The sequence below is a fragment of the Sphaerodactylus townsendi genome, linkage group LG02, assembly GCF_021028975.2.
Source record: "Sphaerodactylus townsendi isolate TG3544 linkage group LG02, MPM_Stown_v2.3, whole genome shotgun sequence".
NCBI lineage: Eukaryota > Metazoa > Chordata > Lepidosauria > Squamata > Sphaerodactylidae > Sphaerodactylus > Sphaerodactylus townsendi.
In genome coordinates, this window is record NC_059426.1 from 64,165,790 (window position 1) to 64,185,930 (window position 20,141).

General features: G+C 43.1%; 1 protein-coding gene across 1 annotated transcript in view; it reads right to left on the bottom strand.

Moving 5' to 3' along the window:
• IGFBP2 (insulin like growth factor binding protein 2) overlaps positions 1-20,141 on the bottom strand; it is a 66,977-nt gene that overhangs the window by 9,111 nt on the left and 37,725 nt on the right. The window contains exon 2 of the mRNA XM_048485608.1: positions 2,622-2,815. Within this exon, the coding sequence (XP_048341565.1) occupies positions 2,622-2,815 (194 nt within the window). The remainder of the gene's footprint in view (positions 1-2,621; positions 2,816-20,141) is intronic.

Below are 20,141 nucleotides of genomic sequence, written 5' to 3' on the forward strand. Positions count from 1 at the left end.
CTCAATTTACAAAGCATTGAGTGCCCTCCAAATTTGGAAGCTGAGCAGGGTCGGCTCTGGTGAGTATTAGAATGGGTGGCCTCTGAGGGGCATCAGTGTTGTGACATGGCCAACAGCAAACCACTTCCGAACTTCTGTTGGCTTGAAAACCTTAGAGGGTCACCATAAACCACATGTGACTTGACAGCACACACTCTCTTTCACACAAATGCTGCATATTCAGAATCTCTGTCACAATTTTCACTATCTAGTCCTACTTTGAAGAATCCGACCAAGGCCAACATTTTTTCCAAAAGTCCCAACTAGTTCAATTTCCAGAAATTAGTTAGCAGCCCAATTGACCACAATCAATTGCCGTTTTTTTTTTTTAAATGGTTTTTATTAGCTCGATTGCAGTGCTCTGGGCACCAGTCTGACACACATACATTCAGCAGGTAAAGCTTCTCCCATCGTCTTGCTACAGGAAAAACTTTTTACATAGTTCTAGGGCTAGAGAAAAAAATAAACTTGTAACCCTAGTAACACATTATCTAGACTGCACACAATAGGACAGATACAATGCTATTTAAGATGTCTTTTCTTTAGAAGTATTAGAAGCAGCACAAAACACTAACAATTCCTTGTGTGTTAGCTACAACTGAAACATCCCATGGCAATGAGTTTAATAGGTCAGCTAAGGCCTTCCCTGTTTGTTTTTTGAAAGAGCAATGACATAGATCGCCCAGAGTTTTCCATGGGCAGAAGAATTTCCACTCACAAAGTGTGACTTTCTTATTCACCCACCAATAGCAGCTGGAATGTCCCCCTGGAGATTCCCTGTCTTGAGGTTCCTTGTCACTCACAAACAAGAGTTTGGGGACCATTTCAGACTGCCATGAGAGGGGGAAGGCAAGAGAGTTCCATGCTGTAAGCAGAAATTCTCCACCCATGGAAAAACTCCAGGGGACCTGAGCCTGTATGTTAATTTCATCAGCTGCCAGTCACTTCTTCAAAGCATGCCTGATTTTTATAGACTTTGTCATATTTCTTTGCTAATGGAGGCTCTTTTAGCTTCTAAAAGGCATCACATCATTTTTGTTTACCTTCCCTATACTACCTTATCCTATTCAACTGCTTTTTGACCATTTTCAGAAACGTGTACCATTTCAAAAATATCAAGGCACACATAACTCTTAATTTAGATGTGGACATCATAGTGGATATAATTACAGAAATCTATATTATTCTGCCTTCCTTTTCAAATTTGATAAACTTGTGCTTCTGCACGTCTTTCACAAAACCTTTACTTTTTTTGCAGAATTAACCTACTTTAAAACATTAAGAATAGGAGTATTTTATGGTGAACTGCTTTGTCCTGAATCCAATTAGTGTTCTGCTACTTTATGAGTGACTTCCGTTATTCCTCGCTTTCGGTTTTTGTCTTGGTAATCTCAAGTATTTGCATTATTATCTCTCTGTGTGTACCAAGTCGCTTTTGACTTATGACGACCCTATGAATTGATGTCCTATCATTAACAGCCTTGGTCGGGTCCTGCAAACTAAGAAAGTGGCTTTCTCGATTGAATCAATCCATTTTATGCTGGGTCATCTTATTTTCCTGTTGCCTTCAACTGTTCTTAGCATTATTGTCTACCAACCTCCTTTAACATACTTCTTTCATGATCACTACCACTATGTGGCCCTGCCTTCATGACTTCATTTGCAAACATCATTAGAGCTGAACCAAAAGTAACAAAGCTATTTATCTATGACTATGACTGTTCAAGAACAGTCCACAATCAGGCACACTTGTATGACCAGAACTGTCAGAGTCCTCTGCCACCCCACAGCAGCCTCAGGTAACAGAGACTAGAAATAAGTGAGAGAAGGCATTTACACATTCTTACATTCTTGAATGAAGGAGCATTCAGTAGTACCCAGAGGCATAATTTTCATAAACACCAGATTAGGAGGTTAGCTTGTCTCTGAACCGTACGACTCTGGACTGCAGAGTAAAGGAGTTTAAATAAAAAATATTTTGTGCATAAAAAGTAGATGTGAGAGGGAAGGACTAGCTTGTGCTAGATGTCACGTACTTATCATGACATGAAATGACAAGCATAATGGGAAACTCTTCAACAGGTTTAGAGCCTGTATACACATAACCAGAACCAGAATTGTCAAAGGCAACAGGCACATGCACAAAATACCTTCTGATATCAAGAGCCTGGAGAAACACTCTGGTGATCACATTGTTTTTTCTCCTTCCTACTTCTGTTCTTTTCATTTAATAGTTTCCTCAGGGAATTGAATTCTCCAGAAGAAAAGAGTTTGAGCATCAAAGGTCCCAACAGATGAAACAGAACTGATGAAAAGGAAGAGCTTTTTCTCCCTATAGAAAGCATCTATCCTTTAAGTTGCTACCAGCTTAAGGTAGAACCTTATGACACTGTTTCAGAAAATGCTCCTCACAGGTGACTATCTTGACATGAAAACCATGAATTCAACTGTGTATGGTGTTATGTAACAGGGAACATGCCAGCACAGGTACTTGATGGTTTCTCTGACTGCATTTCAGCTTCGCAACTGCCTGAAGGGAACAGAGTGCAAATGCCCCTTGGTCAAATTTCTTGCCAACTCACCCTGAGAGAGGGTGGCCGTAGCTCAGGGTGTTGCTTGGGAGGTTTGCCCATCTGTTTTTGCTGCTCATTCACACGCTCACGTGCTACGGCCAACTCCTTGTCATTTTTCACTTTTCGCCCTCCACTTCCGGTTACCACGCCGGCAGCATTATCCACATGGTTCTCTGCCAGGGCTACTTCAGTACGTTCATCATCTACACGGACCAGAGGTGAGTAAAGAGAGAAAACAATGATTAGACATGTTGATCAAAGAATGCTTTGGCCAGATGCCCTGCGATGGAATGAAGAAAAAACTCGTTCTGAGAACGATGACTCCAGTTAAATAACATGTAAGGTCCAAGTCAAAGAAAAGGCATGATTCTATTTGAGGAGAGCTCAAAGTGAGATATTTGATAACCCCCTCCCTCAAATAAGTTGTAGTGTTTAAATGCTTGGTTAACAGTAATTTTAATCAAAACTCACACACATCTGAACCACAGGAGACATTCTGGCCCAATACACAGAACATCATGTCCCGCTTCTATCATGTGGAGAAACAAAATTACCTCAAGTTTTAAAAAAAAGCATTCTCTGGCCTTTCAACAGCACACCACTCTCTGTTTATCCATTTTCTCATTTTACCAGCAGCTCAGATAGAGTGGGCCAAGTTCATTCCTGACCTCTCACTCACAAGCTTTCACGAGGCAGAATGTGGGCTTAACTATAGCAAGAAAGAGGAGAGGAAAGCAGGTAAGCTGTTCCAAAGGCTCAAAGATACAGAAAAAGTCTCAGTTCAGCACAGAAGTTTTTTAAAAAATTAAGGGAGAAAAAAGCCCAGCAAGGGATCAAATCAAAAAGCACACACAAAAATGTGCAACTCAGCAGGCTCAGTATTGCTTATAAAACATCTCAGATCTGCTGCAGCAGAAAGGAGGAAGTTAATGCGGCAGATATATTAGCAAGGAATGTGCACTATCTCCATTATTATGCAACTGCAACCAAACATACCTGTTCAGAAAAAAATCCAGCTTAGTTAGCAAAAAGGAAAAATAAAAATAAACCATTCCCACTGCAAGAGTTGTCCAGCTCTAAGATCCTACACCTAAGGGATAAACCGCAACTGCATGCAATCTCTTCTGCTAGGGCAGGGGTAGGGAACCTGCGGCTCTCCAGATGTTCAGGAACTGCAATTCCCATCAGCCTCTGTCAGCATGGCCAATTGGCCATGCTGGTAGGGGCTGATGGGAATTGTAGTTCCTGAACATCTGGAGAGCCGCAGGTTCCCTACCCCTGTGCTAGGGCATATGGGAAGCAGGAGAAGAGAAGAAAACAGGACATGACTTTCAGTCAGAAACTACTCATTACTTTCAACAGTGTGTACCGGCCAAAGGAAAGGGAAGTAGAGCTTGTGCCATTGCTGGTCAACTAGCCCTCAGTTTTTCAGAAATAGCATTTTAATGCCACTGCAGTACCTTAGGGCAGGACAGCAAGTTCCCCAACCCAGAGTTCCTGCAATCTGTTGTCAAGAGTTTAGAGGTTGATCCTGGGCTTAATATACAACATGTGCCACTCTGTTTACCAGGCTACAACAGAAAGCCAGGTTCGTAGCTTTTTGATCTGTCCTGACTAATTCTGGGCCTCATGCTGCTCTCTAGTTACAGGGGCTAATATTGAACCAAATCTGCCTCCCCCAATGTGCCTGAAAGGGTTTCAGACCTTGAATAATTCCAAGTAATGTTCTTTCTAATTCAAGACCACAGCCCCTTTCAGACATTACAGCCACTCTTATAGGGAGGCCATCAGACAGGAGAGCATGATCACTGTGATGCTCATGATATGGTCATCTTCATTTCAACTGAACAAGACAACATGGGTGAAACATGCCCTGTTCACTATAAGTATCAGGAACACTGCAGGTAGCACACACTCCTTTCAGTGGTCTCCTGGTACATATGGTTGTTTTCAAGCAGTGGCCACCAGATAAAATCCAGAAGAAGAAGAGTTTGAATTTATACCCCTCTCTTTCCTTCTGCAGGAAGTCTCAAAGCAGCTTACAAACTCCTTCCCTTCCCCTCCCCAGACACCTTGTGAGGTAGGCGGGGCAGATAGGAGTTCTGAGAGAACCATGACTAGCCCAAGGCCACTCAGCAGGTTTCATGTGTATGAGCAGGGACACAAATCCAGTTCACCAGATAAGAGTCTGCCACTCATGTGGAGGTGTAGGGAATCAAACCTGGTTCTCCAGATTAGAGTCTACCAGTCTTAACCACTACACAGCACTTGCTTTCATAGTGCTGCTGCCACAATGCAGATGATCTGTTAGCTCACCCTATTAGTGTATTGCTAGCTCACCCTATTAGTGTTTTCAGCAGTTTTTGTCAAAGGGGGACGAGGGTCTCTCACTGGGCATTTCAACTGATGTTACAACTGGTACTGCATGGTTAGACTTGTGCTGCACTCTTAATGAAAAATTGGAAATCTGGATATTGAGGCTTCTCAAAGGGTCTGCTGAGGCTTCCAGATGAGTAGCGCAGTATTAATTCCCATCCCCCCCCCCTTCCCATCCATCACCCTCCTTGGTTGTCCGGCCTTTTCAGCATAAGTGTGTGAGTAGGGAGGGATTGTTAATCAGGAGAAAGAACAGTATGTTCCAATGGGTGATTGCTTAGTAAGTTCCTCTCATTGTCCTGGTCTGCTGTTGGCACAGGAATAATCCAAATGGGCATCCAATGGCCTCCTTTGGCTGTAGCCGTCCCCAGGAAGTGCTTTCAAGTCCTTCAAAAGGACACGGAAACGGCAGCTTGACAATTGCACTTCAGCACTAGAAACTTCAGCACTAGCAACATGGCCTATTTGTCCATTTTGCTTCCTTTCCCTTGCTGGAAGTACATATTGGGTGTTGAACAATGGCTACAGTCTTTCCCATCCTTCTCCATGGAATTGGTGTGATGCAGTCTCCCATTCATTCAGTTTGTAGACGAGAATATGTGCCATGACCCAATGCATTATGGCCTTGTGGTGGCAGCATTTCTGCATCAACATTTTCACCACTACTGCTGCAATCCAGGGACAGTGCATTTGAAGAGGGAGAGAAAGGAAATAGGGTGTCTATAACTAGAGTTTCTGGTTAGGACAACTAATAAATAATATCAAGGAGGAAAACGCTCTACCTTGTACAATTGTGGAGCTAGTCATATAATCTGCTTTCATATTGGGTTAGGCCTGAGTGGTGGATGAGGGTAGAGGAAATCTTTGGGTGTGGACCCATGGTGATTCTCAGCAGCCTTGGGGAGATCCACACTTTCTGTAATGCTCGTCCTAGTCCTGCATAAGCCCTTCTGTGCAACCAATCTGCTTGTGCCTTCCTGAAGTTCCTTATATGGCAGGACTCCCATGAGACCATCCAGCAGCTGTGAAGGAGGGGTGTCTCCTCTGACATCACACCACTTTCCTCTGGATTTAGATTTTAGGTAAACTGCCTCCAGTTTAAATTCTGGTGCACAAAAAGTGGTGACAGGTTGGTTGAATGATTATTTATTGAGCTTGGTCCTGGAAACTATTCTCAGCATTAGGATTCAACCCTCATGTGTGCAAAGGAAGAGTAAAGGGCAGAAGACTTAAGTGAGCCAACTACCATATTGCAAAATTTCTACAGGAAGGAAATGAGGTGAAATATAACATGCAAAGATCACACATGCTTTTTTTTTAAAGTGAGCCCATATTATACCTTTTTCAGGATAAAAATGACATCAGATTTGAGAATTCATCCACTATTTTCTGGACTGTCTTTGTTCTACAATGCTCCAATTGGGTTCTAGTGCCTTGGGGACAGAACTAGGTAGGCACCAGGACCCAAACAGGGCATTCTAGAACAAAGAACAAACACCAGAAAATGGTGGATTCTGAAAAAGACATAGCTGGGAAGCTGTGGATGATGGTGGTTTCTCAGCACAGCAAAAACCTTTGTAAAGTTAAAGCATGTTCTAACTGTTGGATTTTGATCCTGCCCTTCCTCCAAGGAACTCATGGTTGTATAATGGGTAGTGAACTATTTTTTCAACTGTCACTTTATGCTATGAGGTAGGTTAGAATAGACAGAATAACTGGTCCTATGTGAGCTTCATGGACGGCCATTGTGGTGTACTTAAAAGTGCTGGATTACGTTCTTGGAGGTTTTTAAACAGAGGCTGGATGTCCATCTGTTGGGAGTGCTTTGATTGTGTATTCCTGCCTGGACTGGATGACTTTTGTGGTCTCTTCCAATTCTATGATTCAAACCTGGACAGTCCAGACTAGCCTGATCCCAGAAGCTAAGCAGTGTCAGCCTTGGGCACTATTTTGACTGAAGACCACCAAGGAACAACAAGATCTGGACGTGGAAGCAGGCAATGGCAAACCACACTGGATGTCTCCTGCCTTAAAAATCCCACCAGGGGTTGTTATAACTCAGATGTTATAACTTGATGGCCAAAAAAGGGTTAGGGGAGAGAATCTGGGTGACACAGGTTCACATCCTCCCTCAGTCATGGAAGCTTGCTCAGTAATGTAGGGTCAACTGCACACTCTCAGCCTAACTTTCCTGACAGGACTGTTGTGAAGATATAACAGAGGAGAAGAGCGAGAAGGCACGGAATAAATGAAGTAAAATACATTTTTAAAAGGACAGACTTGGTCAAGCTGTTATACCACACTGGCTGCACCTGTCAACCTAACGGTGAGTTTTGCAATCTAAATAAGCCTATCCAGACTATCACAACATCCCCTATGAGGATGGCCAGGCTAAGAAATGAAGACTGACCCAGGATCAGCAGCTTGGTGGCAGGTGAGATTAGGGTTTCACAGGTAAAAGGTATCCTTCACAGCATAACTGTTAGTATCAAGATTTTTATCCCAAGGAGTTCTTCTAACAAGTACTTGGACCTGACCCTGCTCTTGTGAGGTAGGTTAGGTTGAGGGGTGAGGGGGAGGAGAGAGATTTGTGCAAGGTTATCAGCCTCATGTAAGAGATTAACTACAACTGGTTCTTGTTTAACACTAACCACTATATCTTCATAGCTGTCATGCGCTTTAGACTGAGTTATGTTGAGAGGAGATAACCATTTTCTTGAGATAAATGTATAAAGAGAGTCTTTGAAAATTAGGACAAGAGATCTCTATGCCTTGTAATGCATTTTGATCTAAGCAGCCCATGACTGAATAGTTCAGAGTAGTTTTTGGAAAGACAATATGTACTATAGCCAGGAGTCTGACTTTCCACTTGAAAGAATTAAAACCAGAAAGGAAAGAATGCCACATGTAATACATTTTTCCTAGAAAAGCAAAAATAAACAACAAAAGAAAAAGGTCATAGAAGAGCTCCGCCCTGCCCTTTAGAGCTGTCTGCCTGTCCATCGTTGACTTTGTCCATTCTCCCTTCTAGACACACTGGCTTCAACTGCACACACTTAAATATTATTAGCTTTGAAGCCCATCACACTCTCCCACCATCTATTTTCCAGACAGTGGTTTCACCCAGAATGTTACCTTTCTCCCCTTTGCCTCCCCCTTGTTATTTTGCATTGTCTCACTCTGCCTTTTTTAAGGTCACAAGCTGCTTCTGATATCTGATTCTATTCTAATGTATGATATAGCTCAGATCCACAGAGTTCCATCCACTCCATTTACCCCACATATGTTTGCTAAGACTAAGGGATACTTCCTTATGTCAGGCTAAAAACAAGCCCAAAAGCCGGCACAATAACCTTTTCCACAGCTAAGTCAAATGTTTTCTGAGCTCTCATTTTTCATGCCTTTACAGTAAGATGAACTCTGGACTTGGTGCAGTATTTGACATCTTGATAATGTGAATTCTCATTTGTTTAAACCACCAATTCTCGTGGCTTATGTATTTGGAGAACGTCTTGGAAGCATCTGGGCTGTGTCTGTTGAGGACCTAGAACCTAGGGAGGTACTGAGGAAAAGTCCCACTAAACTTCAGGATACTTGTAGAAGGGGACTCGGATTCAATATTTGCTTGCTGAACTGAAATTCTGGAAAGCTTCCAGCATTTGGCAAACCATTATCCTCAAACATGCTGGAACATTCATAAGATTAACTGCCATCCCAAATCACACATTCACTGTTGCCACCATTTATTCTGATCATGGACTTGTGGAGCTTAGAAGACAAGACACGGGAAATAAATGGCATGTTGAGTCACGTGTGAAGGCTGTAAGTTGTTCCCCACAGGTAGCCCTTGCTGTTAAACTGAGTTCATAGCTCTTCATTCATCCTGGTAGTTTTTCAATGGGCTACCATTCGCAATGCTTTTAAAAATAATAAATAAAGCACATGAGCAGCAGCATTCTCATTAGCATCAAAATGCATCATTACACTGCTACATAGTGGTCATTTCCAGCAACCAACTACATTTTAAACTACAACAAAGAAAGTACTTTACAGAAGTATCTTTAGACCAGCCCTAGGCTATGATTTCTTTAAACTCCAGAATTTTGTCTTAATCAAGGAGCCAGAGTTAGCTTAAGAATAGTTAGTCAGATGTGGGTTCTCCCTTGATTAATGTATACTGTTCGGACTGAGTTAGTGGTGAAATGTATATTGTAGGTTGACAGTTAGTGTTAATACTAGATTTGGATTTTGTATGAGGCTTAGCTTTGTAAGGTTAAGAGGGTGGGTTAGTGTCTAGGCTGGGTTTTTATATGTGTGTGTGTGTATACACACACACACACAGAGAGAGAGACACCAGTGCTATTGTTAACCTGTTAAGTGTGGAGAAAACTAGTTTGGAGGAAGGAAGTTGTTCACCATCTATAAGTGCTGCTGGTATTTGATTTTTGTGTTTTCAGTTTCAAATTTATATAGTGTATGTATTCTATCGTATTTTAATGATGCTGAAAATTATAATGTATTTTACTGATATTTCATTGTTTAACATATCTTGCTATATTGCATATACTGCTTGATACTGTAATTGTTATATTTTGATTTATGATTGTTGCTGTTTGCTATTTTATATTGTTATTGCTTTGTGCTGTTGCTCTTGTTGTTGTTCGCCGCCCTGAGCCCCACGGAAGAGGGCGGGATATAAATTAAATATGAAGTGAAATGAAATGAAATTATTAGATGGTTTGCAACTGTGAGGCATCATTCAGTCAATCAATCATGTACAAACTTGTTAAATCAGAGAATTCCATAGTTAAAGTAACTCCAGACCCAATCTTTGCCATTCAGACTTGAAGAGCATTCGTCAAATCTCAGCTGCTGGGCAAAGAATAAGCAACAATCCTACATCCTGCTTGATCTATCAGTCAGAGATCCTAAAAGTTTATCTTTCAAGCCTTCCTAAGTCAAGAGAAGGCTGTTCAAACATTGCCAAGGTGAAAGAGAAAATAGAGATGAGAGAACCCGCTGACTTTCTCCCTTATCACAAGAGCAGAGAAAAAGACTATACAGACCCAACGAATGCTTTACATCCACACATGATAGCTAATGGTTAAGATATGGGCGAACAGGGAATGTTTCAGATCAATATTTACCAAACAGACAACACTGAAGAGCGCACAGTCTCTACGTGTTGCTCAATGCAGAACAAGGTTTGGTAGCACAATCAGCACCCTGATGTCCTTGCTAACTGCTCCACCTCTCAGTGTCATTGGTTGATGTGTTCTGAGGTCACAGAGAACCTTTACTATTGCCTACCATCTGGCTTTGTTGCTCCAGCATAACAAAAGGCCTGGGCAGCCTGAAGTTAGGCAGTTAAGCAGAGTTTTGGAGACTGGAGGTAAATCACAAGAAGAGTTATTACAATCTAAGCCCATTCATTTCAGTGGGTGTAACTGAAGTGACTGCATAGGACAACACTGTGTGTATTTAAATCCATGAAACATAAGCAACTTCTAATGCCCTTCCATTTTTGCCAATACATCAATGACACTTTGCATACTGGTTGTTTCAAAACCTGTGGGATGAAGACAGACATAATATTTTTAGAGAAGTGAAGTGGCTCTAAAAGTGCTTCCACCACATTCAATCCAAACATGCTTTTCCTCTTTAGAAAAAGGAGCACCACCCACTGCTCTTCAAACCCTCCAAACCAGATGTGCAAAAGTTGACTCTGCACAACATTATCCTTCAGGACATCATCACACAACCCCCCCCCCAAAAAAAAACCCCCAATCCCCAGATAAGTTTTTCATGTTAAAAGTTTCATGGCCTAAACCCCATCATCACCCCCTCCCCCAACATCAAACCAGATGAGGAGATTTCTAAATAATTAGAAAGACAGCACACTGTCTTGGACCCTATGAAGTATGAGTGGTTCGGCACTGCATAAAGGGTAACTTCCTTCTCCCCTCGCAGGGTTGAATTGAGGCCCTTAAGTGAGAAAAGGGAACTCTAACAGTGAGCAGAAAAACAAGCTTAGGACACAAGGCTGGCCTGCCTCATACAATTTTGGAAGAATGGGAAAGAAAACTATTACACAGCACTTGTACAGTAAAACTGCCACTATAACTGTTCAGGGTGCGTATGCTTCAAGTCTAAAACATTTGGAAGATCTGTGCCCCATTTTGTTCTTTGAAGTGAGGCATCTCTAAAGTTCGTCCTCAGAATTTAAGGCTTTTTCATTTCTTTGGTTCTTGGGAAAGACCCCTGCAGGACTTTTTGTTTTAAAGTATGACTCTTAAGAGCACAGCCATCAAATAAAACTGCACAGTCTGCTTTAGGCAGTGGAAGCAACACTGAAGTAGTATACAAGCACCTGCAGCTACTATATAAAATTTCATAGCTCCTAAAAATAAATCCACACTCTAAAACTCAAGCTTCCACCACCCCCAGTTAATAAAAAGGCTTTTTGTGTTACAGCTGTTGCAGCCACCAGTACATCTGCTAGTCTTTCATAAACAGATATGTCTGGTGCAATTGTACTCTTGGGTTTATAGCTGCTTTCTTTCTGGACAGGTTTATGCTATTCTTTTCTTCTGGAAATTCCACCCAAAGCGAGATTGAAAAACTCCAACCATAACAGTTTGTATACCCTGAGCCAGACATTTAAGCCCCTCTTCATGGCCTGTCTAAGCTCTGAAAAAGATCCTAAATAACCTGGCAATGTGTACTCCAGATCTGTTGGACGTTAGAAATACATTAATTCAAAATCCCTAGGGAGGAAAATGATAGTTTAAAATGACTTTAGACCAATGGAAGAAAATGATGATTATCTTTCTCATCGCCCTTCCCCAAATCACCCCTAAAAGGAAAAGCAAGATCCAAATAGGTTAGACAGAAACAGCATGGTCCAAATAACTTCACCTTCCCAGCTCACTCCTTTCCCTTTTCTCCACCAATCTGCTGAGGTTAGACTTCAGTCTCAGGCCTATTAACAAGGCAGCTTAGCACACATTCACTGTTCAATGAGTCCCCTTTTTAATGTGTGTCACTGGTAGGTTGCTCTCTCCACCGCTGCCAGCTGCTCTACCTCTTTGGTGAGATGCCCCCACCTGTTCGTATGGAGCGTACTCTAAGTGTGTTCACAGCATTTCAAAGCATGTCCCTATACAGACTTAAATTAACAAAACTGACCCAACATATCCTTTTTGGTGGCCAGAGTAAACCACCAGCAGATGCATGTGGCTTATCAAAGGCTTCTCTGCAAATGGAGACATGCATACTGGGGTGGGTGTGGGTATGAGTGGAGGACAGGAGTGAAAAATCTAGGGTTACACTTAAAGGTATTATTTTCAAAAAAAAAAAGGATTTCCTTTTAATGCGCTGCCTGGCCTGTTATTTAGGGTCTTGTTCTGAAGCAATGCTCTCTGTGGCCTGTCAACAAAGTTGAGGCATATGGCAACTGGTGACAGGACTTTTCAGGACATCCCTAGAAGAATGTCCTCCCCACCTTGGGAGCGGGGTTGGGAGCGGCACTTGGGAGCGGGGCTTGTGGGCAGTTCCTGAGCCGGCCTGCTGCCGTGGCCCCCATCTGAGCCCCCCCCCCCGCCCCAGCACAAGGGGAGTTGCTGGGTGCTGGCGGGGTCGCTGGGCTGCAGGAAAGGCCGTGCGTGGGAACCCAACCAGCACCCCCCCTATATGACCGAAAGGCATGCGCCTGGGGACATGGGTTACCCCACGTCCCTATAGGTGGTACGCCACCACCCCTCTCCCAACATAAGTCATTAAAACATCTTTTAAAAGATTTTAAGAGAGGTAGAATACATATAAAACAGTCAAAATACATACAAAACGTTGGTCAGGAAAGAGGGATCATTGAGGCAATGCCAAAAGAAACAAAAAGTCTTCATTTGCTGGCAGAAGATGGCAAAAGAAGGAAACGGATGAATCTCTCTGGATAGAGCTTTGGTGCCATGACCATGAAGTTCCTTCTCCCAGGTTCTCATCCATCTAATCTCAAAAGTGGGACCACCCGCATCCAAGAATTACTGTAATCGTCAGGCAGGTTCAAAAGGGATTAGGCAGTCCTTCAGGTTTGGTGGTGCCAAACCAGGTCCCAATAGGGCTTTGAAGATCAGGACCAGCACCTTGAATTTCATGCCAAACAAACTGGAAGGTAGTGTAGGTGTCCAAGACTGGAGGGATAAGTTCCTTCAAACCCATTCCGTTCAGCATTCTGAACCAATTGAAGTTTCCAGATGCTTCTCAAGGGCAGCCACACACATAGAAACCATTGCAGTCATCTAGTCTAGATGTAATCAAGGCATGCACCACAGTGGCCAAATCTTTTCTGTTCAGGAAATGCTACAGCTGGCTAACTGGTCAACATTAGTAAAAGGCACTGTTAACTATAGCTGTGTATTCAGCAGTAGGTTTGGGTTTAAGAGCATTCCAGAACCAGTGATACTTAGAACCCAGGCCAGATCTTCCACCTACTAGTAGCTTCTTGTCAGGATTAAGCTTCAGTTTATTATCCATCCATCTATCCATCTATCCATCTATCCATCCATCCATACATACATACATTCATTAAATTTGTTAAACCGCCCACCCCTGAAGGGCTCTGGGCAGTGTACAGTAGCCCAAGGGCCACATTGCATCCAACAGGCCAAGAACAACATGACAACAATAAAATAAGTTAAATTAAAACAATGTAAAGAATCCATAAAAACATAAACCTTAGCAGCATTAAACCATATTAGCCCACATCCATTCCAAATCTGCCTCCCAGCACTGGTTCAGGGTTTCTACAGGCTCCCTGAGATTAGCTGGAAGTGCAAGACACAGCTCAGTGTCATCTGCCTATTGATGACAACCCAGCCCAGACTCCCAGCTGACCTTACTTAAACATTTTGTGTAGAACTCAAACAGCTTAGGGGGCAAAATGGAGACTTGCAGAACTTCTCAAGTCAAAGGTCAAGGAAATGAGCAGCAGTCCCCCAGCACCACCTTTTGAAATGTACTCTCCAGGTAGAACTGGAACCACTGCAGAATGGTGCCTCCCAATCTCAGTCCATGATCTTCTGCTGGGTGAAGAGCCACTTAAGCTGGAGAAAGCCTTCAAGCTTTGCCTAACAGAGTGGTAGAATACATACCAGTCTGTGACAACTTTCACAAAGCCATTGTATGCATCCACTTATCAATGCATATATCTACAGGCCTAGTTAGGTAGTCATGCATGAGCAGCCATGGAAAAAATCTGCACATTATATCTGAGAAGGTGGCAAGGTGGTAGTGTGCATCAATCATCTTGTACAGCATTCAGCTTTGCACAAGCCATAGCAACCAACACTGTGCACAGGCTGCACCCAAATACACCACACAGAAAAGGATGCAACCTAAACTGCTCAGCTAATCAATGACTCTCACTCAGTAAAGTAATGTATCAATAATCTCCTGTGCTAATTTGTAATAGACAGTTCCACTCAATGCAGCGCTGGACTTCATTATTGCTCTTCAAATTTCACACACATCTCCATCATGCTGCTGAAAACAGCTCCACATCCATTCCTGGGCTCTGGGCCCAGACTTCTTCCATTTAAAAGGGGGAAAAAATCCAAAGAACTCTTCCAAGTGTTCTGCCCTTTACCCAGCTTCGGAAGGACTCTGGCAGAGGTGACAGGCACAGAAAGAATGCCAGACCACAGGGAGAGGAGCAGAAGCCATCCACTGCTTGCTGGGTAGAGTGGCTTGGATGTTAAACCAGTTCAAGACAAAAGGTGGTGTGATAGATGGGAAGTTGGTGCAAAATGCCCTGCTTGTGACTTGAATCTAGTATCCAAAACCACACTTTATTACTGAGACAGCCACAGCCCAACAGGGTTCTCTGTTGCTAGCACTATTAGAGAAAAGCAGCCTGCTAGATAGTATTCGCCAAACCGCAAGCACCTTCTATCTGGCAGATTTCGTAAAATTTATGATGCAGGCTTGAATAATTCATGGGAAATTCAAGAGATCACCTAATACTCATGAGGCAATTTTTGCTACAGAAATGCAATCTAGCATTAGAAATGGTCATTCTGCCCCATAGTAATTCTACCAATTGTGCCAGTCATGCTCCTTCAGTAATCATGCCAGTAGAGTTCAAACAAATATATGGAGATCTCCAATACAAAGATTCATTTTAGGATTGCCAGCTTCTTCCTTGGGGAGTAGCAACTCTGTTCATGGTGAAGAAGCAATATGGAGATTGGGCAAACGTTGTTGAAGGAAGTGGATGCTAATGTAACTCTGTTCCTTTGGACTGCAAACTGCAATCCACATGGTTACATCACGCAAAAATGAAAATAGGGCGAAAAGATCCAACCTTTGTTGTGTTCATTTCTTTGAAGCTTACTGGTCAAATTCAGCTGTGTGCACTCATACAGACTCTCCTCAGAGTTTCCTGATCAGCACTAAGGATCCCCTCCTCAGCCCTCTTTTGAACCGCTCTTCCCCTGCCTTGCAGACCTTGGCCCCTACTACTTTCTTTCCTTCCTAGCTTATAGAGCTTAAAGATCTCACCGGCCCTTTTCATTGCTCACAGGCAGCTGCTATCTCAGGAGTCACAACATGGGGACATTCCATACCAGAAGTTGCTTCCATAGCTCCCTGGCATCGCTATGTTCTGTCTGGAGTGGCTACAAATGCCTGCTACCATGTGCTGTTCACAGAGGTGCAAGGGACACGTCTGCCAGGGAGGAGGCAATGTGTTCACAAAGCCAGACTTGGTTCCTGAAGTTGCAGACAGAACTTCATGATGACATGGGGAGGAAACACCAGTTCCAAGTGGCTGAAGCAAGGAAAGTATGGGGTGGGGGGGACACCTGTATGGACTCTCTGTTGCCACTGCAAATGCCTCTGGACTGGCAAACAGATTTATCCTTGTGTGGAAACAGCCCAAGTTAGAGCCATTTATATTCAGACAAAGCAAATGGTGAAGCTTCTTTCTTACTATAAAGTGCTGCAGAATGATCAAATGCTCTCTTCTGCCAAAACTTTCTGGCTCGTGGAAAGATAATATGCCAAGAAGAAGAACTACAATCTGAGGGGTTTTTTTAATGCAAAAGGAGGTTTTGAAGTGTGTGGGGACACTCAAACACATGATTCTTCATCTGCATTTTGAAGTTCAAACAACAGTCTTCCAGTTGGTGCTTCTGACCAAGTTAACTGGTTTTCAGTCTGCCTCTCTTCGCAGACCAACATGATAGCACATGGAAGAGATCTTGACTGAAGGAGTGGCATACAGTACTGCAAGAGACAGTTCTGCAAGTATTTGCTTCATTTATAACTAGGTTTACCAGAATTTCTTAGGCTCAAACCAGGACAACCAGCTGTCTGCCAGTGGATTTGCTTCTCTGTTGGGGAAAGTGCCCCGGGGTGGGCAAATCCACCAGCACAGCCCTGCACCACTCTCACCAGCAGAATGCCCCCCACCCTTTGGATGGGGTCATAAATCTAACAGGCATTTTGGGCCCCTCCAGCAGCATGAATGTGCCACCTGCACCCTTGCTCTGCCCACGCAGCCACAACCAACAATTTATGTGGGACCAGCCAAGGGAGGCAGCCTCTCCACCCCTCTTTTTTCTTCTTCTGTGTAAATACAAGGTAAGGTTTTCCTACATATGCAAAAAAATGATTTTTTGTAAATTTAGCAAAAGTCAAGGAAGGAAACATAAAATTTATACTGGTCAGGGCTGAAAATGCTCTAGAAGAAAAAAGAGTTGACAACAAATCAGGTCTGTTTAAGAAAAAAGTGAGGTGGCAGGGAACCAACCTGCTCGAGCTAGAGTAGGGGTGGGCAACCTTTACCACCCAAAGAGCCATTTGGACCCGTTTTCCATGCCCCCGAAGATTTACCGAACTGGAGAGGCGTCTCCGCACAGAGCCGCCACTGGTTCGGCCCCTCCACCCACCTTTCCTTCCAGCGCTGCTCTGGAGGGCTGGAGGGACATGCTCACACTACCCTCCGACCTCCAGGCCACACGGAGCCGCAGTATAAGCTGAAAGAGCCGCATGCAGCTTTGGAGCCGCAGTTTGCAGACCCTTGAGCTAGAGGGAGAGATTGGGGGGGGGGATGAGGTTTCCAGACCCCCCCCCCCCATTCTTCACAAACCCTCAGCTTGTTTCCACTAATAGAAAGGAGGATTACCTGCTGCCAACCAGGATGGCAATAAAATATGACCATCCATAAAGAAGTTTTTGTATAGAGGGAATACCACAATTATGATGTGTTAGGTGGCTGCTAGATTGATCTTGCCTAAGAACATTTAACAGCATTTATCCCAATTCCAGGTAAGGGGTTGGAGTTCTCTCAGAATTACAACTGATCTCCAAGCTATATAGATAAAAGTATCAGGTCATTACTGACCCATGAGGTGACGTCACACAACATTTACTAGGCACACTACAACCCTTTCTGCACAAGTCATATACAACATTTCCAGAACGTTTTTGACCTCCTCCTTTACCTCAGTGTTTGTTGGCACTCACCCTCCAAACGTTTCATGGTTGCCATGAGGGTTGCTTTGTTTTTTTTAAAAAAAATGTTTGTTTCTCCATTGAAACGATACTTCCTAGATTCACTGCGTCAATGCTCTGTAGTTCCATTTAATGGAGGCTTTATAAATTCTTCCAAACAGCACCCCCCACCCCCCCCAAACAAATGATGAAATGATGAAAATGAGAGGCGAAGGGGAAAGGATTGAGAACAGGGATGTGAAAAAATGGCACTGAGGGGAAAGTTGGCCGACAGCACAGGGGTCTGGAAAATGACAGAGGGAAAAATAAAGTGTTATAAATATGATTGTACAGCAAGAGAAGATAGAAAAAGTGCAGAGAAGGGCAATGAGGATGATTGAGGGATTGGAGCACCTTCCCTATGAGGAGAGGCTGCAGCGTTTGGGACTCTTTAGTTTGGAAAGAAGACATCTGAGGGGGGATATGACTGAAGTCTATAAAATTATGCATGGGGTAGAAAATGTTAACAGAGATAAATTTTTCTCTCTTTCTCACAATACTAAAACCAGGGGGCGTACATTGAAAATGCTGGGGGGAAGAATTAGGACTAATAAAAGGAAACATTTCTTTATGCAATGTGTGACTGGTGTTTGGAATATGCTGCCACAGGAGGTGGTGATGGCCACTAACCTGGATAGCTTTAAAAAGTGCTTGGGCAGATTTATGGAGAAGTCGATGTATGGCTACGAATCTTGATCCTTCTTGAGCTGAGATTGCAAATGCCTTAGCAGATCAGGTGCTCGGGAGCAGCAGCAGCAGCAGGCCATTGCTTTCACATCCTGCATGTGAGCTCCCATAGGTATCTGGTGGGCCACTGCGAGTAGCAGAGTGCTGGACTAGATAGACTCTGGTCTGATCCAGAAGGCTCTTTCTTATGTTCTTATGTTCTTCTTATGGCTTGGAAACATTTCAGACAAAAAGTAATCTTACAAGCGTTTTCAAATAAAATGGAGAAAAACCTGCTTGGAAATGTTTTTGGAACCAAAGAGGGAAAAACCAGTGCAGAATTCCACAGAGAAAATGTTTTATTTCCTACCTCAAAACATTTTAAATGGTGTGTGCAAAAAAAAAAGTTGTGTTAGATTACTTATTTAAAACATTTATTCCACTTCTCCTGGAGAAAATGGCTGCTTTGGAAGGGGATGTTAGCATGGTATAGCTAGTGTAGTGCAGTGGTTAAGTGTGATGGACTCTAATATGGAGAACCAGGTTTGTTTTCCCTGCTCCTGCACAAGAAGACTGTTGGGTGACCTTAGGCTAGTCACATTTCTTTCAGAATTCTCTCAGACAAGTTATGTTGTGGGGAGGGGAAGGGATAGAGATTTTAAGCCACTCCAAACTACTTAAAGAGGGGTATAAAAACCAACTCTTTCTATGTAGAGAAATCCCCAGGTATTTCCCAGTTCAGACCCCCCCCCCCCCGGATTTTATGGCATTATATCCTTCTGAGGTCCCTCCCTTTCCTAAAGTTCATTCTCATAGGTTCCACCTTCAAATCTCCAAGTATTTCCGCACCCAAAGTTGGCATCCCTAGCCTAGATTCATTTCCAGTGGAACTTTTGAAAAAGCTAGAAGAGTGATTCCAAACAAAAAACTTCCTTTTACAGTCACTAGGTAGTTGCAGAACTAAGTGGTAAAGGAAATATATCACCACCACATGCTTTAAATGGGATTCAAAGATGAAAGCCAGTTATCTGCCTGGAAGCTTGGCGTACCCTAAAGCAGCATGTTAGCAATTGAAGTCAGTTGTTAATTCTTGTGAAAATCACAGCGGGTACTCTTCCTTGCAGCTATAACCCCAGCTGTTGCAGTCCATAAAAGGAGATGGTATCCCTGCAGAAGATATAGAGGTCAAATCAGGAAACCCAAGCAATACTGGACCCAGCGTGAAGAAAGGCAAGGTGTTATGTAGCACTTTGCAGATGAAAGAATTCACTGATCATCTCTCCCCTCCCTATCATCTCTCCCTATTAAAATACTATAACATTATAACAGGAAGGAAGTGGATGTGTTGTTCCCTTGTGATTATTCTCCAGGTTGTATCTTTCCCCTTAATGCAGAACTCAACACATAGTTCTTTCCAAAAGCTTTTCCATTTTTTCACAATCCTACCACGACTCAGACTGGGGTGGTGAGATGAATTTCCTGCTGACTTGAGGGAGGTAATGTGAAATGAAATAATCCTGCTTCTCATGAAAAACCGATGTGATTTCATTAAGAAACAAAAACAAAACTAATTCAAAGGGGAACGCTGACGAAGCCCAGCTTGATGCCCTGGACAGAATGACGTAACCCAGGCGCTGTCTCCACATGCAAAGAGCTGCTGCCTTCAATCAGGCTGTTTCTGGATGGAGCGATATTTGCCCTTGTCACATTTACCCAGGAGGCTGTCAAGCCAGTCGGCAAATCAAATACTCCAACAAGTTTTCCACTCTATTTCTGGGGAAATTTCCAAGAGACACTGTCAAGGTTGACAGGCCTATAATCTGTTACGCCTCCAGCCTATACCCTTAAAAAGAGAAGAAGAAAAGGGTTTCATCAGGATGAGAACAAAGCACAAAAGACGCAAGCAGAGGCAAGTCAGCAGTTCTTAGCAGAGAA